The sequence below is a fragment of the Palaemon carinicauda genome, chromosome 15, assembly GCF_036898095.1.
Source record: "Palaemon carinicauda isolate YSFRI2023 chromosome 15, ASM3689809v2, whole genome shotgun sequence".
Lineage (NCBI taxonomy): Eukaryota > Metazoa > Arthropoda > Malacostraca > Decapoda > Palaemonidae > Palaemon > Palaemon carinicauda.
This window is the reverse complement of record NC_090739.1, coordinates 77307649-77331232: the sequence shown is the minus strand read 5'-3', so window position 1 is coordinate 77331232 and position 23584 is coordinate 77307649. Positions and strand designations below refer to the sequence as shown.

The 23584-nt window shown below is 48.9% G+C and overlaps 1 protein-coding gene across 2 annotated transcripts in view; it reads left to right on the top strand.

The window, feature by feature from the left end:
• Positions 1-23584, top strand: part of Ire1 (serine/threonine-protein kinase/endoribonuclease Ire1) — a 388825-nt gene that overhangs the window by 252979 nt on the left and 112262 nt on the right. For both annotated transcript variants that reach the window (XM_068388550.1, XM_068388551.1), the window contains exons 12-13: positions 443-578; positions 20813-20960. In XM_068388550.1, the coding sequence (XP_068244651.1) occupies positions 443-578; positions 20813-20960 (284 nt within the window). The remainder of the gene's footprint in view (positions 1-442; positions 579-20812; positions 20961-23584) is intronic.

Sequence of the window (23584 nt, the reverse complement as noted above, 5' to 3'; positions counted from 1 at the left end):
CTTGGCAAGATAAATTAGTTAAATTTTTACAAAAAAATTGGTTATTTCCAAGGAAATGTTTGTCCTATTAATGTACCATCTCCAGCATACTTGTGACATCACAGTGGAAAAAAATTTCTTAAAGTCGAACATTCGTAAGTCGCATAGGTCACAAGTTGACGACTACCTGTATAACTAATATTAATAATTGTAAAATGTTTATTCCTATGCCTTTGTTTAGTTTCAGGAAATGCTAGTTTTTCTTGAAGATGATAATTTTCCTTTGTATATCATAATTAACTTTTATTATATGATTATTATTAAGTAATTTATTGAAATCACTGTGTTGCATTTCAAGACATTCATAGTCTTTTCTAATTTTTAGAGTAGTTTGATATTTTCCATAGTCAATGAAAAGTAACTTTATAATATTTATATTTACCCTGTTCTTGTTTCTCTGCAGAGGCACTTTTGATGGTCGTTGTGTTGCTGTAAAGCGGGTCCTTCCGGGCTGCTTTTCCATAGCAGATCGTGAGGTTGATCTTCTTCGAGAAAGTGATCAACATGCCAATGTCATCAGATATTTTTGTACTGAGCAGGTATATACAATATTTATAAAGTGAGCAGTTTTTTTTTTTTATAGAAGAAATAACTGATCTAGCACAAATCTTTCATATTGTGATAATACTGAACATTGTCTATTAATTGTTCCTACATAAAATACAAATCAACATCCTTTTCATAGAAAGATAACGGCAAAATTAGGATTACAGCAATTAAGAACTTATAACGAGGTGTTAACGACTGTTAGAGTAGTTACCTGTCGGTAGTAGGAAGGCCACCGGGCAGGGCTCACTGACAACTTATCAACCATCATTGAGAGCATATGTTCTCTGGCTGGGAATTTTAGAAACTTCATTGGTATTGCTTTTTCTCTCTTCATTGTGTTTTACTTTGAGAGTTTGTGTTGAAGCTACTAATGCCTTCTGAAATGCAGAAATGCCCTGGAGTACCACCAAAGACCTGTGGTACTTTTATGAGTACGGTGGTTGTAGACCCTCTCCGTGCATGCTCTGCTTGGAGAGAGCACGCTTGTATTCAGGAGTCACTTTGTATAGAATGTAGGGAGTGACCACCCTCTCAATGAGAGATGTATGGCAGGAGGAGAAAGAAGTCAGAAAGGGATTCTTCATCTTCAGGATCTTCCTGAAAGTCGAAGTAATCCCTACTTGCTTCCTTGACCCCTGCTACTCTTCCTTCGAACTCTTCTTAATCGGTCTCCTCCTGATCAAGTAAGAGTAGTGGCCAGTTAACCTAAGGTAAATCCTAGAGGCACAAAGGTCCTTTCTGTTTCCCTTGGTAAAAATGGTGGGACATCCTCCCCTAGGCAGGCTTCATGTCTACAGATCTCAGATGTGTTACAGTTGTTGTGGCCAAGTTGGGGATGGAAGGGCTCCCTTCAGAGGACAAGCTGTAGCAGGCCCTAGCAGAAAGACAGCAACAGGAAGTCCGTATAGTTTTAGTCAATGAACATCTGGTGTCAACCAAGAAACCGTTTACCTTTTCGGTCCCTTCAGAACCTGTGGCAGGAGATGAGTTTCCCAACGCTCTTTTCATTTAGAGGGATGGATGAGCTAGTGACTAACCCTTGCCTTTCAAGTATGTCTCCTCCCTTAGAGCTCTCTGAGTCCTCACGGAAGGCTGTGTCTTGACCTTTGCAAGACCCTTTCTCTTCAGAGGGGGATCGTAGGGTAGCCTCTTGTAGGCAATCCTACCTGTCTCCATCCTCTGCACGCTCTCCAAGACAAGAGGGTTTCTTTTTCAGGAAAACTTCCCGATTGGCCTCTTCTAGACAGCGCTCCTCATTCTAAGTGAGCCTCTCCTAGATGCACTTTTCATTCGAGATCATCTCCAGAATGTGCATAATGAGCTTCCTTTTTTGGGATTTCAGATTTCAGGCGAGAGACTACCAACTATCAACCCTTTACCCCTGCGTGCACCTTTCAGGGGCACTTCCTCAGAGTGTGCCTCAACCTCTGAGGAGATTTCTTTCAGATGTGCTTCTCCTTTAGAAGTTTCTTGTATGTGCGCTGTATACTGTACCACACTTGTTTCATACATGCTCATACACTGTAACAGCTTTGATTTTTTATCTTATTACTCGCTCTTCCCTACACTAGAAATTGACCAACTTATGTTATCATGCTAGTTCAGGTTTAATTTTTTTTTTTGTGATGGTCTTACTCGCAAGTCGCTTTATATAAACTAGATGATTGTTCAATAAAGTTTAGTTGCATTCATCGTGCCTTTCAGTTACATCCTAACTGCTTGCTCGCACAATATCAACACTCCAGCTTACTGTAGAGGAAGCCTCGCCTTCTAGTCCTATTCCTGGACATACTTCATCCTGAGCAGCCTTACCCCAGGCCTCGCCATCCAACCCCTACTGGTTGAGAAGGTGACCCTTCAGATGGGACTCGCCAACCTCCAGACGCATTTCAGGACGTGTCTCCCCTGAACTCGCTTTACACTCTTCCTGGAGAACTTCCAGATCCTTCTCTGAACGGTCCAGGCGTGTGCTTTTGAATTGCACTAGGTGACACTCCAGAACCTGCTTGGGACGTTTCAACTGAATGCGCAAGACTTGTCACACTGAAACACGCTAGGAGACATTCTTCAGAGAGATCTAGGTAGTCATCCCCTAGACATACATAGTGCACCACTCCAGAACATGCTAGGCTTGCTTTATAAAATCTTCCCAAGCAAACTGTTTCAAAGAGCGCTAGACACGTCTCTCCATACTCTGGTAGCCTCTCAATGGTTAGGTCAGGATGGTTCAATGCTTCTCTCTCTAAATTAGAATGACACCCCAGATCCTGTTCTGAACATTATCTTAAGCATCCAGCTGAAAAATGGTCACTGGAACTTTTCTTTTCTGAGAAGAAGGCTAAGCAAGCAGCCTCTCCATTGATGCTTAAGACTTCCAAGTGAATAGATTACCCTTCTCCTATTGCTTCACTGATATCGGATCCCAGACCACCCAGACCAGATTCGGAGTTCAATCCTGACTAGTGACTAGTACAAATCAAATTGCGGTCCAGGAAAAGAATTCTGAATAAGGTGTCGGTAACACCTCACCAAGGAGATACATGAGTAAGGTTACATAGGGGTCTCTCTCTCCTAGAGAGATCATTCTTTTGTCTATAGAATTTCATTCTGACCTCTCCCCAACTCTCAAGAGATCCAGAAAGAAAGTTGGAAGGGAACGCCCAAAGAAACGAAGGACGTTCCTAGGGACCATGACAACCCTTCAAGCCATCTCTCTCCAATGACAACCACTTCCAGACGGAGAGAGAGCAAGGACTGGAAAACATTTCCTAAGTTATTAGCCCCACAGATCCTAGGATGCCTAAGCACATTTCTGTTTTACCATGTTAGAGAATTCTCTAGGGACACCTCTTCTGCTCCTTCACGCTCCCTTTCCTCCATTAGAGTTGTGGGGAGAGATTATTATTCAAGACGACCCCTCTCGGGATATTGAACCAGGATGATTTCTAAAGCAGGGGACCCTGACTTCGATTTAGAAGATTCTGATGGAATTCCTTCACAACTGGCTTGTCCTAAACCCCTGGGCCCGGAAGAAGAGAGGCAGTCAGATGAAAGTCCTGGCCCTGCAGGAGAAGGGCACTCTCCAAGAGATCAAGGAAGACTCTCCAGGCTTCTTCAGTCAACTCTTTTTTTTTGTAAAGAAGGTGTCTGGACGATAAAGACCAGTCATAAATCTTTCGGCATTGAACGCGTGTGCTCCAAATCATGTTTGAGAAAGAGATGGCAGCAATGGTCAGGCAAGCAATCAGGCCCTCGAACTACATGATCACCATCGACCTGAAGGATGTTTACTTTCAAGTCCCAATTCATCCATCTTCCAGGAAGTACCTAAGGATGACAGTAGCCGGCAGAGTATCCTCAAGTCTTTATGAGAGTTTTCACTCTAGTTTTGGCGTTGGCAGATGCCAATGGTATTCGGCAGCTCTGGCTAATCCTGGCCGAGTTGGTGGAAATTCTTTTCTTCAAGCGAGGAGACAAATAGTTCGGTCCGAATGGTCTTTGTGTCATAGGATAGTGAAGGATTCTGACTGTGGCGGTTTAGACCATAGATCTACTTGCAACCTCACTGAACTACATAATGCCAGTGTACTGCTCCTCAGTTCCAGATCCTGAAGCTGCATCAAGGACACATTCCATCACTGCTGGGATGGCCTTGCTGTATTTAATTTTCCACCATTTTGCCTGATATGGAGCCTACTGAATTGGGTTCGCGCAACACCCAACCTCGAAATGACACTATTAGCTTTGAAATGGCCACTGATGGAATGGTACTCGTACCTTCTACTTCTGATGGCAGAAACAAGGGAGTGGCTTCCTCTTCCTGACCTGGTATGCCAACCCCATCCGCGGATCTTTCACAACACTGTCTCCTCCCTCCGGCTTCATGCGTGTAGGTTATCCGGCATCTCCTTTCAGGGAGAGGTTTTACGCGAGACTGTAAAAGAGATGTCTGCCTACCTCCGCAATTTCTCAACAGCTGTATACCAAGCCATGTGGGCATTCTTCTGTAATTGGTGTCGTGGGAGAGATGTCACTCCTCTCGGAGCCACTTTACCATTGATCGCTGACTTTTTCATATACCTTCGCAAGGAGAAGCTTTGCTCCATTTCAGCAGTAAAAGGTTATCACTCAGCCTTGAGCCTCTTGAGCCAGGAAATCTTTATGCTTAGGTTTGAGCAGATGCCCTCCAATTGAAGTGAGACCTCTAGCCTGGAACATAAGTTTTAGTTTCCCTGAACCATTACGGTAGGCGTCTGACAGAGACCTTACCTTAAAACGATGCGTCTGCTTGCTGTAGCATACATTAAATGAGTTGGTAAGCTCATGGTCTCTTCTTTAACATCACAAATTCAAGGGTGTGGAGGCAAGTCTCGCTCTCTTTTGTACCAAACATTTAGCCAAAACTCAATCCAAGGTTTTTAAATTTTCAGATCTCGAGTCTTAGTGAGGTAATCAATCATCTTGGTCAGCTGTTACTGTGTCCTGTGAGGGCACTACTTCATGTACAAGTGCTATTTAGACCTAGCCTGCAAAACATGTCTTTTAGCACAGGTAGAACTAAGAAGAGGATTTCTAGAAACACGATCTCGTTCTGGTTTAGAGAAGGGATCTCACAATCTCTTTCTCCTTCCTCAGTTTCCTTCACGGAAGGAACACGAATAAAAGCTCATAACATCAGAGGCATAGTTGGCTCTCAGGCTTTCAAAAACAATCTTTGTAGTGCAGGTACTCCAAGCTGGCATTTGAAGACAGCAGATGCCAGATACTTTCTCCTAGGGACCTGTTGTAGCTGTATAGCAAGTGGTTTAAATGCCTTGGCTCCTCTCAGAGGACCATTAACTTTTAATTGAGGGCAGATGTTACGAGTTAGTAAGGGAGGAAAGAAAAGAGCGACTGCCTTTTCTTTTCCTTTTAATCTTCCCCCTCTTTTGGGGCTACAACATCTAGAACCTCACCAACTGGATGTGATCTGGTTAAGAGGTAAGATCACTCAGATTGTAGCTGTTCTGTATTGATATATGGAAGTCTTTTTCCTCACTCTCCTTGCGAGTGGAATTTGATGTATCCAAGTACTGTAAACCCAAAAATTATCAAAGGTCTTCAAAGAACTTCAATTCCATTTACAGATTATGCTAGGTGTATAACACAGAGATATTCAGCTCAGAAACAACCCTTAAAGGCAGGGCCTTGGAGCTGCTGGTATAGTCAAACCACTGGTTTCAAGTTCCTAGGATAACTGTTCCAGCCAATTGGAACAAGGGCTTCCTCCCGCCTAAGGATGTATCTCTTATGTAAAGGATGTTGATTTGTATTTTGTGTAGAAACAAATGACAAATTTATACCTTTCCTAACTATACAAACCTGAGTCTTTTAATCATACATTCCCACCAACACCAACCCCCTAAAAAGAAAGTCCCAGCCGCTCTCTAAGTGAGTTGTCAGTCAGCCAGCGGGGATCAGTTGCCTCCCTGCTTCCAACAGGTAACTACCCTGTTGGATGTTAACACTTCGTTATAAATTTTTAATTGCCATATTCCTAGTTGTTCTGTAACTGACATACAAACCATGCTATTTAATAGGGGTTATTACTTTTGGCGTAGCTGAAATGACGAGCCATTAGAATTTTAACGAGGGTTTACTACCCCACCGCTAGTTAGCGGGGGGTAGGGAGGGTAGCTTGCTCCCCCCCCCCCACACACACACCTGTGCTTGAGCTCACTTTGCTCTCGGCTCGGGTGGTAGTCGGACGTGTCCGCTTTCACCCTCGCCTTTCTGACAGCCATTTAATGCTTTTTGCTTTTCCTTTTACAGGCGTGTTTGAAGTGGGCCTCTGCTATCATGCGAAAGTGTCCTGGATTACCCGACCGCCCTTGTGGCACGTTTATGTCGGCGGTTGATACGGACCCTCACACCCTTTGTCCTTATTGTAGGGGCCAGCGGTGTGATAGAAATAGTAAGTGTGGTGAGTGTAGGGAGTAGTCTACCTCCCAGTGGGAAAGGTTTTCTCGGCGACGGAAGAAGAAGTCCAAACGGGATATTTCTCCTTCGAAGGTTTCTTTGAAAGGAGAAAATCCCAAGGGCTCTTCATCCGTTGCCCAAACCTCCTCCGAAGCTCCCGCTCGATCGGTTTCTTCCGAGAAACTGTTGAGTGGTAGCGTAGGCCATAGTTCTGTTACCCGATCTCGGGGTTCGGGAGAGGGAGTTGCCTCCCATAGCGAGGCAGCAGCTCCTCCCCCGGGGGAGGATTTAAATCTTTATATGTCTAATAATGATTTATTTCAGCTTTGGTCTTCCTTGGGGCTTGAGGGTTTGCCTTCCAAGGAAGCCTTGTTTGACATGATCCTGTTGGGGGTCGCTGTCAAACAATCGCCGACTTTGGCAGAGGTTGATCCTTTATCTATCGTTGACGTTGTGGTGGCAGAGGCTTCCAATGTGGTATCTCAGACCTCTGCTCCTGATCTACCTGTTGTAGCTGAAGGCTTAGTTCCTCCATCTGCTCATCCTTCGAGGGAGGAACTAAGTCCAACGGTCTCTCCTGCCGTTGATTCTCCCCCTCGGGGGAGTTCACTCACAGAGACTCCTCTTCGGAGGACTGCTGACCCCACGGCCCCCAGAGGGTGCATAAGGCGTAAAGCCCGCTTTCCTCTTTGCCGTAGAGGCCTTCCTTCACCTCACAAGGGTGTGAGGAGGCGCCTCTTCGGTTCATCGTCTCCGCAGTCCGCCGCAGAGGAACCTCGCCATCGTTCTCCGACTCTCCCAGCTACAACCCTGGACCTCTCTGCAGATCGTTCGTGATCCCCTTCGGTGGAAGGTCGTCCTTACAAAGGACACGTCGACCTTCCACCCGTCAGACCTGCTGACCTGCCGTCGCCGTTCCTGGCTGCTGACGCGCTGTGGGCACACACATCATGTTGTGAAACAGGCAACGGTCTCTTCGGGGCAACAACGGCGTATGCGCATGTTGGCACATATGTCCCTTACGCGCCAGCGCTCACCTGCCCGCCAACGCTCACCTGCGTGCCAGCGCTCATCTACGGAGGAGGTTCCTGTTGAAGCGCGCCAGCGCTCACCTGCGCGCCAGTGCTCTCCTGATCGCCCCTTCAACCTGCTGCGCGCCATGCGCGCCACCGTTCTCCTTCGCCTCAGCGCTCGCCAACGCGCCAGGGCTCGTCCATGCCCATCTTCACAGCCTGATGTGCGCTCTCATGCGCGCCCGCGCGCAAGAGATGTGTCTCCTGCACGCGCGCCCAACGGTATCATCGCCCGCACGGGCTCTTCAGCCGGATCCTGCACGCCCGCGCGCGCGCGAACATTCACCTTTCTCCAGCTTGCCCCCTGCGCGCCATCGCTCGTCCGCTCGTCCGCGCGCCCGCGCGCACCCTCGCCATTGCCCCGCCGCTGAGAGGTGGAGGAAGTCCAGCCAGGACTCTCTCCTACATAGGGCTCTAACATCGAAGCCCTATAAACCTCTAGCACCCCAGCAGCCACGTCCTACCAAGACCACGAAATCGACAACGGCAGCGAAGGCAGTGGTGTCTAAGCCCTTTCCTGTCAAGGACAAGAAAGGCAAAAAGTCCTCCAGGGGAGGAAAGAATCCTAGAGGGAGCGGCCGAGGATGCAAACTCTAGGATTGGCAGTCCCCCTGCATGTCCACCAGTGGGGTATGCTTACAAAGTTGCGCAAACAGGTGGCAGCAACTCGGGGTCGATTCCTGGACGATTTCCGTAATCAGTCAGGGATATCGCGTCCCGTTCACAACATCTCTACCTTCCCTGACAGCGGATCCAGTGTCGTTGAGCTCCCTTGCCATGGGATCGGCAAGGGGGCAAGCCCTTCGGGCAGAAGTCCAGACCATGTTGAAGAAGGGCGCTCTCCAAGAGGTCCTCGACGGGTCTCCAGGCTTCTTCAGTCGACTCTTTCTTGTAAAGAAGGCGTCTGGAGGCTGGAGACCAGTCATTGACCTCTCAGCTCTGAACAAGTTTGTCAAGCAAACTCCGTTCAGCATGGAGACCGCAGACACGGTCAGACTTGCAGTGAGACTGCAAGACTTCATGTGTACACTGGACCTGAAGGACACGTATTTCCAGATCCCAGTCCATCCGTCTTCAAGGAAGTACTTAAGATTCAGCCTAGACAACAAGGTTTACCAGTTCAAGGTGCTGTGTTTCGGTCTCTCCACAGCACCACAGGTTTTCACCAGAGTGTTCACCCTAATATCGTCGTGGGCACACAGGATCGGCATCCGTCTCCTCCGTTATCTGGATGACTGGCTGATCCTAGCAGACTCGGAGTCAGCCCTTCTTCGACACCGAGACAAACTTCTGGGACTTTGCCAAGATCTGGGGATCATGGTAAATCTCGAGAAGTCCTCTCTGCTTCCCACTCAAAGACTGGTATATCTAGGCATGATCAGCTAGGCATGATCATAGACACCAATCTCCACAAAGCCTTCCCATCAGACGAGAGGATAGCAAGGCTGTGGAGGGTCGCAAGCCCTTTCCTCAGACGAGAAGAACTTCCAGCCCAATCGTGGTTACGTCTCCTCGGTCACCTCTCATCATTGGTTCGTCTAGTTCCCAACGATCGCCTCAGGATGAGATCCCTCCAATGGCGACTCAAATCTCGGTGGAATCAGGGTTATGATTCCCCGGACGTCATGATCCCTATGGGTCCTGTGGAACAGACGGACCTCCAGTGGTGGGTGACAGACAAGAACCTACGAAGAAGAGTGGATCTTCTCATCCTCCCCCCGGATTTGATGCTGTTTTCGGACGCCTCAAAGAAAGGGTGGGGGGCCCACGTTCTGCAACACAGGAACTCAGGCCTGTGGTCAGAGTTAGAAAAGTGCCTCCATATAAATCTGCTAGAAATGAAGGCCATATTCCTGGCCCTTCAACAGTTCCAACAATACCTGGCGAGTCACTCTGTGGTGGTGATGAGCGACAACACCACAGTAGTGGCTTACATCAACAAGCAAGGAGGTACCTTTTCAAAGCAGCTATCCCATCTCGCAGTAGAGATAATGAGATAGACCGAAGGCCACTTGATTCCACTATCGGCACGTTTCATTCCAGGCAAGAGGAATGTGCTCACCGACAGTCTGAGCAGAGCATCTCAGATAGTGAGTACCGAGTGGTCTTTGGATCATCTAGTAGCCAACAAAGTCCTGACTTTGGGGGGTTCCCCGACTGTGGATCTGTTCGCTACAGCACTGAACTTCAAGCTTCCGCTGTACTGCTCCCCAGTCCCGGATCCCAAGGTGCTCTGGCAAGATGCCTTCCAACAACGGTGGGACAACATCGACGTGTATGCCTTTTCCCCGTTCTGTCTGATGAGGAGGGTGCTCAACAAGACCAGAATATCAGTCAATCTTTCGATGACCCTTATAGCTCCGCTATGGCATCACGCGTAATGGTTTCCGGACCTTCTGCAACTCCTAACGGAACTTCCGAGAGAACTCCCTCCGCGACACGAGCTACTCAAACAACCACATGCCAACATCTTCCACAAAACCGTAGCTTTGCTACGACTTCACGCCTGGAGACTATCCAGCATATCCTCGCTGAGAGAGGATTTTCGCAACAAGTTGCGGTCAGGATGTCTGGACATCTGCGAAAGTCATCCGCATCTGTCTACCAGGCAAAGTGGAGAGTCTTCTGTGGTTGGTGTCGTGGAAGGGGTATCTCTCTACTTGATGCCACTATTCCAGCAATAGCGGAGTTCTTCGTGTATTTGCGGGAAGTAATGCGCCTTTCAGTCTCGGCGGTGAAAGGCTATCGCTCAGCCTTAAGTGTAGCCTTCAGGCTCAAAGGAGTGGACATTTCTTCCTCGCTGGAACTTTCCCTACTCATACAGAGTTATGAACTTACCTGCCCTCTGTCGGAAGTGAGACCTCCTCCATGAAACGTGGTTCGAGTTCTCAGGTCTCTCAAGAGACCTCCCTACGAACCATTACGCCAGGCTTCAGATCGCCACCTAACTTGGAAGACGGTGTTCCTACTAGCTTTGGCCTCGACCAAGCGAGTCGGTGAACTTCATGGTCTCTCTTATGACATCGCCTATTCAAGGGGATGGGGGAGGTAACGTTCAAATTCATCCCTGAGTTTATTGCTAAGACTCAGAATCCAGGGGTGCCGGACCCTCGGTTCGACTCCTTCCAGATTTCGAGTCTTCGTTCTGTAACAGATGACCCAGACCATCTCCTACTGTGTCCAGTAAGGAGTCTGAGGCTATATCTCAAAAGAACGGCTGCAGTACGTCCCCAGGTGAAGGCATTGTTTGTGAGCACTGGGAGGACTAAGAGGAGGGTTACCAAGAACACCATCTCGGCATGGATTCGTAGGGTGATCCATCTGTCCCTGAATCCAGACCCTCCTCCGTCACGTTGCCCTAGAACACATGACGTCAGGGCGTAGCTACATCCCTGGCCTTCAAGAAAAACTTCTCAGTAACGCAGGTGTTCCAAGCTGAGGTGTGGAAGCGTCAGACGACCTTCACAGCTCCCTACCTGCAAGACGTGACCCACAGGAGGCTCGATACGTTTTCTATCGGCGCTGTGGTGGCTGCACAACAGCTGGTTTAAAACCTCAGGCTCCTTAATGGACAAGTAGCAGAAGGTTGAGGGCATTGTTACCCAGTCTTAGTCTGCATGAATGAAAAGGTATGTCTGGCCCTTATTCTTTTCTTCATCCTCCCCTTTCTTGGGGAAAGCAGCATCCTGGGTTCTCTGCACAGCTGACCTCGAACCACTGCAGGTAAACCATGTTTCCTTGTGTTCTTAGTATTAAGCTAATACTGTCACGTCCCCATACCCTGACGAGGTGGTATTGGGAGAGTCCTAGCCTAAAGTTTCCATCTAAAGGACTACAGGTCAACTTCCTAGGACGAGTCACACTTCATACCTTCACACACAGCTTACGTAGGCCGCAGCCCTTGCGTAGCAAGGTTCTAGCGAGGTGCAGGGACTTCTTATTGTTGAGTGCTGACACACTCAGATACTGAGTCCCCGGGCAAAGCCAAAAGCCAGTACTGGCCGGGACTTTCCACCCTTCCTAATGGGTGAGTCACCCCTATTGAATAGCGTGGTTTGTATGTCAGTTACGGAACAAATGACAAATTCATAGATAATTTGTATTTTTCCTAACTATACAAACCTTAGCTATTTAATCAAACTTGCCCGCCAGCCCTATCCCCCGTGAAGTCCTACCTCTAAGCAAAGTGAGCTCAAGCACAGGTGTGTGTGTGGGGGGGGGGGGGGTAGCAAGCTACCTTCCCTACCCCCCGCCGCTAACTAGCGGTTGGGTAGTAAACCCTCATTAAAATTCTAATGGCTCGCCATTTCAGCTACGTCGAAAGTGATAACCCCTATTAAATAGCTAAGGTTTGTATAGTTAGGAAAAATACAAATTATCTACGAATTTGTCATTTTCGATGTTATTGTCTACTATGTAGAGGACTCGGGTATGTATTGTTAGGAAAAATACAAATTATTTAAAATGTTGTAATTTTTGTGCTGATAACCGTGTTACCGCTTACGAATGGGAAAAAGCATGCTATTAGACTAAGATTTCAGTGATTTTTATAAATAATTATGCTTATATAAAATAGCAAACCATTGTTTTATTAGAACCCATTTCTTCTTTGATTCAATTAGCAGACCATACTGGCTTTTTGAAGAAATCAATTATGATTTTAGAAAAAAACACTTCTACTTGGTCTTTGATTCGCACTTCACCTACAATAATTTATTTTGTTTATTTGTGACTTTTCTTTTCTTATTCCTTCGTAATATATTTGTTCCGTAACTGAAATACAAACCACGCTAATTACATGGGGTAATTACTTCGGCGCAGCTGATGATGAGCCATAAAGTTTTAACGAGGGTTTCCTACCCCACCGCTAGTTAGTGGGGGGGGTAGGGAGGGGTAGCTAGCTACCCCTCCCCCCTCACACACACCGGTGAATAGCTCACTTTACTTTTGGGTCGGAGAGACGACGGACCTGTCAGCGCTCTCCTCTTTGTTGACTGCCATAATCTTGTTTGCTTTTTCTTTTCAGTGTGTGTGTGAAGTTGGCCTCTATTACTCGTCATGCGTACGTGCCCTGGAATTCCCGGCCGCCCTTGTGGGACCTTTATGTCGGCCTTGGACACGGATCCTCACTCCTTATGCCCTCAGTGTAGGGGCCAACGGTGTGATAGGTCTAACGTGTGTATTGAGTGTAGGGAGTGGTCTACCTCCCAGTGGGAGAGGTTTGCCCGGCGACGTAAGAAGAAGGCTAAAAGGGATCTTTCTCCTTCGGAGGCTTCTTGGAAGAGAAAATCCCAGGTCTTCTTTTTCCGCCGCCCTTTCCTCCTCCGAAGCTCCCGCTCGAGCGGCCTCTTCGGTTAATGTTATTAACCGATCCCGGGGTGAGGGAGAGGTCGTTGCCTCCCATAGCGAGGCAGCTGCCCCTTCCCCCTCGGAGGAGGTAGTTGTATCTAATGATGATCTGTTTCAGCTTTGGGCTTCCTTGGGGCTGCAGGGTTCGCCCTCCAAGGAAGCCCTGTTTGACATGATCAAATGGGGTGCGGCCGCCGAACAATCGTCAACTTCAGCGGACATAGATCCTCTGTATGTGGTTGACGTTGTTGTGTCGGAAACATCCCGTGGGTCTGGCCAAACGCCCGTTCCTGTGGCTGTGGTAGCGGAAGGCTCTGACTCCCCCTCTGAACATCCTTCGAGGGAGGAGCTTAGTCCCACGGTCTCTCCTGCCGGTGATACTCCCTCTCGGGGGTGTTCACTTATAGAGACTCCTCGTCGGAGGCCCATCGATGGTCAGCCTGCTGATCTCATGGCCCCTCGTGGGCGTATAAGGCGGAAGGCTCGTCCTCCCCTTCGCCGTAGAGGCTTTCCTTCCCCCTTCAAAGGGGTTAGGGGGCGCCTCTTCAGCTCGTCGTCACCACAGTCCTCTGCGGAGGAGACGACTCGCCGTTCTCCTGTCCTGCCATCTACCAACCTAGACCTCTCCGAGGATCGTTCGCGATCCCCTTCAGAGGATGGTTGTCCTTCGTGACTTTGTGACCTGTCGCCCAGACCATCTATGTCTAAAGATCCTGATGCGCTTTACGCGCCACCTGATACTGCCCCTGTGCATTCTCCAGGCACTTTGGGGCTGCAGGGACTTGAGCGCGAAACTGCGCCTCTCGCCTCTAAGCGCCAGGCACTGCTTGCGCCCCCGCCTGCTGTTGTTCCTGCTGATCCTGACATAGCCCCTCGGCGCTCACCCTTAGGCATTCACACCTCTGTTCCTGCCACGCGCCAGGGTCCCCCTGCGCGCCCACGCCCTTCGGCGCCCCGTCACCCTCCAGCAGTTCCTGAAGTAGCACGCAAGCGCCCAACTGCGCATACGCGCCCTGCTCCTTATATAGCGCCACCCCGCTCACCTGCGCACACGCGCCCAGTTCCTGATACGGCGCCTACGCGTCCACCGGTGCCCCAGCGGCCACCTGCGCCCAAGCGCCCTCCAGCGCCTCGGCGCCCCCCAGTTCCTGTTTCATCGCGCGTGGTCCAGGAGGTTCCTGAGTTGGCGCACAGGCGCCCTCAGGTTCCTGCGGACTCGTCGCGCCCCTCGGGGGAAAAGCGCGACACGCGCCCACGCGTGGTTTCAGTTCCAGCGCTCACGCGCACACCAACGCGCCCGCTCGTTACTTTAGATCCATCGCGCCCACCTAGGGAGACACGCGATACGCGTCCGCGCGTAGTTCCTGCACCAGCGCCCACGCGCTCACCAACGCGACCACGCGTCGCTACAGCTCAGCACGACGGCTGCCTCTGGGCTCTCCCTCTAGACCGCACGAGCTTGCTACCGATACGATTGCGCACGACGCTCCAGTATCGCGCCCTGTTCCTGCTACACGCCCCGTTCCTGTGTTTAAGACAACTAAGGTTGCCCAACGAACTCCGGAGCGCCCTCACTCGGCTCGCCCCGCACGGCCTTCTCAGCCTCGCACTCCGGTGCGACCGCATCCTGATGCGCGCCCACGATCGCCAACGCGACCAGCAGACCCACAGGCGAGTGTGCCGGTCTTACCGAACCAGCGCCAACCCTCTCGCCCTCAGGTCGCTCGCGACCCTGCTCCAGCGTTACCGCGCCCTCAGCCGGTTCTTCCGGACTCGCGCTCAGGCGCCCCCGTTATCTCGCGCCCTCCGGGGCCGCGCTAGGTCGCTGCGCGCCCGCGCGTTCGGCCTCCTCCAGCTCCTGATCGCCGCACGCCTACGCCATCGCCTACACGCACTCGCGGCCATGTTCCCGCTCCAGCTGCTGCGCGCCCCCGTGCCTGCGCGCCATCGCTCCTGAACACCCATCTTTGCGCCATCGCGCCCTCGCGTCCGCCCCCGCCCACGCGGGTGCGTGCGTGCGCGCGCGGGAGTTTCCATTATCGCGTACCCATCCACGCGCGACCCTGATCAGGGGGGGAGCGCTCCCCGGACAGGTCTAGGGATTCTTCTCTTTCAGCCCTGCAGGCGAGCCCTCGTTTGTCGACTCCTCCTAGGGATCCCTCGATCCTCTTCCCTCCAGAGGGAGTGTCTGACAGCGCAGCTGTCACACAGCAGCTCTGGTTCGGCTCCCTACTCAGAGCTCTTGTGCAGACGATTAAGCCAGCCCTCTCTGATTCGGGTCGCGAACCGACGGCAGCTTCCTCCCCCCTGAAGAGGAAGAGAGGAGTCTCTCCCGTGGATCCTCCTCCGAGGCCTATTCTGTCCCCGAGCAGATCCTTACGCAAGGCTCCTACTCCCCCTCAGACCTTCTCGCCCTCCCCTGCGGAGGAGGATTACCTCTCCTCAGGAGAGTCGGACGAGAAGGAATACTCCCCCATCGCACCAATGGGGGAGGTTCCTCCTCTTCCCGAGAGGTCTCCTCGTCCAGAGGTGGAGAAGGACCTGCCTCCTTCGCTTCTCGAGTCCTATATCCCGCCCAGGAGGGAGCCTAAGGACTCTAGGACGATTCCCAAATCGTCAGCTAGGATCATGCAGGAACCGTCGAGAGCTGTCGAGGATGTCCACGTGTCCCCCCAGGAAGAGCCTCTGGGGACGGGAGACATTGCTGCAAGTCCTTCAGGAGGAGAGCACCAGGAGTCAGAACATGTGTTCTGGCAAGTCCTGACCCTCATGAGGAACATTAATGGGATCCCAGACTCTGAGGTCCCACCTCGTGAAGGGAAGGACACGGTCCTGGACCGCGTCCTCGGCACTCAGAAACCCTCTAGGGCCAGTGCGGCTTTGCCCTGGTCCCAAGGGATGAAGAGTGCCAGGGACAAGGTCGAGGGCCAGCTCGCTGAGCTTGCCTCCTCCAGCAGATCGAGTGCCGGTAATAAGCTCATCCCTCCTCCTCGAGTCCATCAGAGGAGGTACTTTGAGATCCTTGAGGAGTCTTCTCTGAGTCTTCCCTTGCATCACTCTGTGGAAGAACTCACAGGGGGAGTCCCTCTTGAGAGACTCTCCATCCGGCACGTGTCCTTCTCTGCCACTGAGATCCTGAGCCAGGAGAAGGTCATCAAGTGCGCCATGCAGGCGACTTCATGGCTCGACATCTGGCTGGGGTCTCTGGGCATCCTGGTGCGGTCCGAGGACCTCTCCAAAGAAAGCACCAGGAAAGCGCTGGAAACCTTTCTTCTCTCAGGCACACGGACCATTGAGTTTCTGTCCCACCAAGTCTCGTGCTTGTGGGCCAACACAATCCTCAAGCGCCGGGACGCTGTGGCCGAGAGGTTCCACCATAAGGTACCCAGTGCGGAGTCTAGCAAGCTCAGACACTCTTCCGTTCTTGGTAAGAGCCTGTTTGAGCCTAAGGACGTGGAGCTCACTGCCGAGAGGTGGAGGAAATCCAACCAGGATTCCCTCATCCATAGGGCCCTGACATCGAGGCCCTATAAGCCTCCAGCAGCCCAGCAGCCCCGTCCTGCTAAGGACACAAAGAAGACGACCACCGCAGCGAAGCCCAAGGTGTCTAAGCCCTTTCCTGCCAAGAGCAGGAGGGGCAAGAAGTCCTCCAGGGGAGGCAAAAACCCTAGAGGTACCAGCCGAGGCCGGAAGCGCTAGGGTTGGCAATCCCCCTGCATGTCCACCAGTGGGGGGATGCCTTCAGAGTTGCGCAACAAGGTGGCAGCAACTCGGGGCGGATGCCTGGACGATCTCCGTGATCTCTCTAGGGTATCGCGTCCCGTTCACAGCCTCTCTACCTCCCCTGATAGCGAACCCAGTGTCGTTGAGCTCTTTTGCCATGGGATCGGCGAAAGGGCAGGCCCTCCGGGCCGAAGTCCTGACCATGTTGGAGAAGGACGCTCTCCAGGATGTCGTAGACGGGTCCCCAGGCTTCTACAGTCGGCTCTTTCTTGTGAGAAAGGCGTCTGGAGGCTGGAGACCAGTCATCGACCTCTCGACCTTGAACGGGTTTGTCAAGCAGACTCCGTTCAGCATGGAGACGGCAGACACGGTCAGGCTCGCAGTGAGACCGTGAGACTTTATGTGCACACTGGACCTTAAGGACGCGTACTTCCAGATCCCAATCCATCCGTCTTCAAGGAAGTTCCTGAGATTTTGCCTAGACAACAAGATGTACCAGTTCAAGGTGCTGTGTTTCGGTCTCTCCACAGCTCCTCGGGTGTTCACCAGAGTCTTCACCATCATCTCTTCATGACAGGATCGGCATCCGTCTCCTTCGTTATCTGGACGACTGGCGGATCCTGGCAGACTCGGAGGCGACCCTTCTTCGCCACCGAGACAGGCTCCTCGAAGTTTGCCAAGATCTGAGGATCGTGGGAAATCTCGAGAAGTCCTCTCTGCAGCCCTCTCAGAAACTGGTATATCTAGGCATGGTCATAGACACCAATCTCCACAAGGCCTTCCCATCAGACGAAAGGATAGCAAGGCTGAGGAAGGTTGCGAAACCTTTCCTCAATCGAGAGGAACTCCCAGCCCAATCGTGGCTTCGTCTCCTCGGTCACCTCTCCTCCCTGACCCGTCTCGTTCCCAACAGCTGCCTCAGAATGAGATCCCTCCAGTGGTGACTCAAATCTCGGTGGAGTCAAGGACTCGACTCCCAGGACATCCTGATCCCCATGGGATCTGCGAAACGAGCGGACCTCAGTTGGTGGGTGGCAGACGAGAACCTACGAAAGGGAGTGGATCTTCTCGTCCCTTCCCCGGATTTGATGCTGTTTTTGGACGCATCAAACAAAGGGTGGGGGGCCCACGTTCTGAACTACAGGACCTCAGGCCTGTGGTCAGAATCAGAAAGGTACCTTCACATAAATCTGCTAGAAATGAAGGCCGTATTCCTGGCTCTTCAGAAGTTCCACCAAGTCCTGGCGGGCCACTCGGTGGTGGTGATGAGCGACAACACCACGGTCGTGGCTTATATCAACAAGCAGGGAGGTACCTTTTTGGAACAGCTATCCCATCTTGCAGTAGAGATCCTAAGATGGTCCGAAGTCCACTCGATTTCACTAGCGGCTCGCTTCATTCCAGGCAAGAGGAATGTGCTCGCCGACAGTCTGAGCAGAGCGACGCAGATAGTGAGTACCGAGTGGTCTTTCGATCCTCAGATAGCCAACAAAGTCCTGACTTGTGGGGTTCCCCGACAGTGGATCTGTTCGCTACAGCGCTGAACACCAAGCTCCCGCTGTACTGCTCCCCAGTCCCGGACCCCAAGGCTCTCTGGCAAGATGCCTTCCAACAACGGTGGGACAACGTCGATGTGTACGCCTTTCCCCCGTTCTGTCTGATGAGGAGGGTACTCAACAAGACCAGAACATCGGTCAATCTCTTGATGACCTTGATAGCTCCGCTATGGCATCATGCAGAATGGTTTCCGGACCTTCTGCAGCTCCTCACGGAGATCCCGAGGGAGCTCCCTCCACGTCACGAGCTACTCAAACAACCACACTCCAACGTCTACCACAAAGCCGTAGCTTCGCTTCGGCTTCACGCCTGAAGACTATCCAGCATCTCACAGAGAGAGGATTTTCGCAACAGGTTGCGGAAAGGATGTCTGGCCACCTGCGCAAGTCATCCGCAGGAGTCTACCAGGCGAAGTGGCGAGTTTTCTGTGGTTGGTGCCGTGGAAGGGGTATCTCTCCCCTCGATGCCACTTTACCAGCAATAGCGGAGTTCCTCGTTTATCTGCGGGAAGAAATGCGCCTTTCAGTCTCGGCAGTGAAAGGCTATCGCTCAGTCTTAAGTCTTGCCTTCAGGCTCAAAGGAATGGACATTTCCTCCTCGCTGGAAGTGTCTCTTCTCATACGGAGTTATGAACTTACCTGCCCTCAGTCGGAAGTGAGACCTCCTCCTTGGAACGTGGTTCGAGTTCTCAGGTCTCTTAAGAGACCTCCCTACGCCAGACTTCTGATCGCCACCTTACCTGGAAGACGGTGTTCCTACTAGCTTTGGCCTCGGCCAAGCGAGTCAGTGTATTGCATGGTCTCTCCTACGACGTCGCCCATTCAAGGGGATGGGGGGAGGTAACGTTCAGCTTCGTCCCTGAGTTTGTGGCTATGACTAAGAACGTGGGAGTGCCGGACCCAAGGTTCGACTCTTTCCAGGTTTCGAGTCTCCGTTTTGTAACAGATGACCCAGACCATCTCCTACTGTGCCCAGTCAGGAGTCTGAGGTTGTATCTTAAAAGAACAGCTGCTGTCCGCCCCCAGGTGCGAGCGTTGTTCGTGAGCACTGGGGAAACGAAGAGGAGGGTCACCAGGAATACCATCTCAGCCTGGATTCGTAAGGTAATCCATCTGGCCTTGAATCCTGACCCTCCTCCGTCACGTCGCCCTAGGGCGCACGACGTTAGGGGCGTGGCTACGTCCCTGGCCTTCAAGAAGAACTTTTCAGTGACGCAGGTCCTGCAAGCTGGGGTGTGGAAGCGTCAGACCACCTTCACGGCCCACTACCTGCAAGACGTGACACACAGGAGGCTTGATACATTCTCTATCGGCCCTGTGGTGGCTGCACAACAGTTGGTCTAACCTCAGACTCCTTATTTGACAGGTAGCAGAAGGTTGAGGGCATTGTTACCCGATTTTAGTCTGTGTGAATGAAAAGATCTGTCTGGCCCTTTTCTTTTCTTCATCCTCTCCTCCCTTGGAGAGAAACAGCATCCTGGGTCCTTTGCACAGCTGACCTCAAACCTCTGCAGGTAAACCATGCTTCCTTGTGTTCCTAGTATTAAGTTGTAATACTGTCATGTCCCCATACCCTGACGAGGTGGTATTGGGAGAGTCCTAGCCTAGATTTCCATCTGAAGAACGCCAGGTCAACTTCCTAGGACGAGTCACTGCTCACCTTCACACACAGCTTACGTAGGCCGCAGCAGTCTCACAACTGCCTGCGAGGTGCAAGGGCCCCTCAACCCCTGAGTTCTTTTAATAGATTCGGGTTCGGGGCCCCCGGGCAAGCCAAAGCCAGTATGTCAGGGGACTTACCTCCCTTCCTAAGGGTTAAGTCACCCCATGTAAATAGCGTGGTTTGTATTTCAGTTACGGAACAAATGACAAATTCGTAGATAATTTGTATTTTTCCTAACTATACAAACCTTAGCTATTTACAGTTATGTGCCCGCCAGCCCTGTCCCCCAAGATAAGTCCTACCTCTAAGTAAAGTGAGCTATTCACCGGTGTGTGTGAGGGGGGAGGGGTAGCTAGCTACCCCTCCCTACCCCCCCGCTAACTAGCGGTGGGGTAGGAAACCCTCGTTAAAACTTTATGGCTCGTCATCAGCTGCGCCGAAGTAATTACCCCATGTAAATAGCTAAGGTTTGTATAGTTAGGAAAAATACAAATTATCTACGAATTTGTCATTTTAAGCATCACATATTCCAATTCCTGACATAATTGTCTCATTTTACTCATTTTTGTTTTTTGGATTTGCTAATTCCCCTTTCAATTTGTCCTTTTTGTTAATCTTTAGAATGTGTGGAAGATTAATAGTATTTTATAGCAGATATTGAGTTGTCATTCACTAGTACCTTACCTTATTAGTCTAAATTAAGTTGTCAGTGTACAGTTCTTAAAAGATTGAATTGATAACTGAAAATACGATAATTGGTAGTGTTTAGTATTTAGACTTCCTAGAATTCAGTTTTAAGACTCTTGTTGAATAAGTGTAAAAGGATTTAGGTAAAAAGTTTTGTATGGCTGTTTGGAGTCTTTGAATGCATATTCATATTAAGGAATTTTCTTCTTTTGTAGTGCCGCCAGTTCCGTTACATTGCCTTAGAACTATGTAGTGCAACCCTTGAAGACTTCATCCAAGGTCATTTTAAAGCAGATATTAGTCCTCACACAATACTCTACCAGGCATCATCGGGCCTCCAGCATTTACATAATCTTGATATTGGTAAGTATGATTACCAGGTAACTCAGTCCCTCAAGGAGCCGATTGAAATCTTGTAAAGTGGGAATTCTCTGATATGGCATTTTGACCCCTTTGATAATTCTTATATCTTGCAATATGATCAGTTATAGCTACAAGTGGAATGACAAATTGAAAAAAAGGTAATGGATATAAAAATGCTCTAGGTATTTTTCCATCTTGGCCCTCTGTGTACAATTGTTAGGAATATCGCATTCTACATGCTTTTATCCCTAGTATCACTTTCATGATGATGTACACACATTTATTTTACTTTGTTATATATTCTGTAGTATTTGAGTATATTCTCCTCTTTCCATGCTTGGCTTCCTTCCGTATTTGGGCATTAAAACTTGCAGCATTTTCTTTTCTAATAAGGGTCACAGTTTGGCTTCTATTAATGATGATAACAATAGTCAGTCACAAGACTGAAGAGCCTTAAATATCACATGGAAAATTATTTTTACTACCGGTACTATACAAAATAGTAATTGTCAAGTTTTTTTTATTATTTCTATGAAGCTCACCTGATATTCATTTGACTTCCTCCTTAAAACATGCTTACATGACCTGAATCATCAAAAATTAAATTTTCAGTTTTGTCTCACCTCCTCTAGTACAGTAGTATACCATTGCAAAATAAATGGTTATGTATGGCAAGAAGCATGGTTTAGCTGTCAGTATTTTTGTCGATCGTGTTGCGATGTGACAGTCTTACATTCGCTCAGGTTATCCATATTGAGTATTATTTTTTTATGTCAGTGTTAGCTTTAGCTTAATCAGGAATGTTTTCTTCTGGTTTGAAAGACTGTTGTGCATTAAATGTTCAAGTAGGTAGTAGATTGTCCAGGGCACCACTCACCCATTGAGATACTACTGCTAGAGAGTTATCATTATTATTATTATTATTATTATTATTATTAAAGTATTATTATTATTACTACTAGCCAAGCTACAACCCTTATTGAAAATGCAAGATGCTAAAAGCCCAAGGGCTCCAACAGGGAAAATTAGACCAGTGAGCAAAGGAAATAAGGAAATAGATAAACGAGGAGAAAAAATTAACAATAAATTATTCTGAAAACAGTAACATCAAAACAGAAATGTCATATATAAACTATAAAAATACTTAAGTCAGCCTGTTCAACATAAATACATTTGCTGTAAGTTTGAACTTTTGAAGTTCTACTGATTCAACTACCCGATTAAGATCATTCTACAATTTGGTCACAGCTGGAATAAAACTTTCATGATACTGTGTAGTATTGAGCTTCTTGATGGAGAAGGCCTGACTGTTAGAATTAACTGCATGCCTAGTATTACGAATAGGATAGAACAGTCCAGGAAGATCTGAATGTAAAGGATGGTCAGATTTATGAAAAATCTTATACAACATTCATAATGAACTAATTGAACTACAGTGGTGCCAAAGATTAATATCTAAATCAGGAATAAGAAATTTAATAAACTGTCAGTTTCTGTCCAACAAATTAAGATGAGAATCAACAGCTGAAGACCAGACAGGAGAACAATACTTGAAACAAGGTAGAATGAAAAAATTAAAACACTTGTTCAGAATAGATTGATCACCAAAAATTTTAAAAGACTTAATATGATTCTCAAAAGTAAATTTTCCGTCGAGAATCACACCTAAAATTTTAAGTCATACAAAGTTGAAGGAACATTATCAATGTTGAGATCCAGATGTTGAGGAACCACTGTCCTCTACCTACTTACAATCATACTTTGAGTTTTGTTAGGATTCAACTTCATACCCCATAATTTGCACCATGCACTACTTTTAGCTAGATCTCTATTAAGGGATTCAGTATCCCCAGATCTACATTCAGGAGATGGAATTGATGCAAAGAAAATAGCATCATCTGCATATGCAACAAGCTTGTTTTCTAGGCCAAACCACATGTCATGCCTGTATAGTATGAAAAGTAATGGGCCAAGAACAATACTCTGTGGAACACCAGATATCACACTCCTATACTTACTATAATGCCCATCAACAACAACTCTTTGAGATCTTATACTTAAAAATTTAATGATAATGCTAAGAAACGACCCACCCACTCCCAACTGTTTGAGTTTGAAAACAAGGGCCTCATGATTAACACAGTTAAAGGCAGCACTAAAATCAAGGCCAATCATACGAACTTCCTGACCACAATCAAGGGATTTCTGTACAGCATTGGAGATTTTAAGAAGGGCATCACATGCTCCAAGGCCTTTACGAAAACCAAATTGCAAACTATGGAACAGATGATTACCTTCAGCAAACCTATTAAGACTTTTTACCAGAAGACATTTAAAAACTTTAGATAATATGGGAGTTATGGAAATTAGGCAGTAATCAGTTGGACTTGAGCGACCACAAACCCATTTACATAGTGGAGTAACATTACCAATTCTCCAACAAGCGGTAAAAGCTTCTCTTCTTGCTAAGTTGCACAAAAATACCATTTTGGTCTACACCTCCATAAGCATTAAGAGCTTTAATTTCACGAGATTGAAAAGCTAAACTAGTTAGTTTAGCCTCAGGAAAACACATCAGCCAAAAGGGTTGCCTTTTCTTTTGGACAGTGAGTGACTGAGTCGTC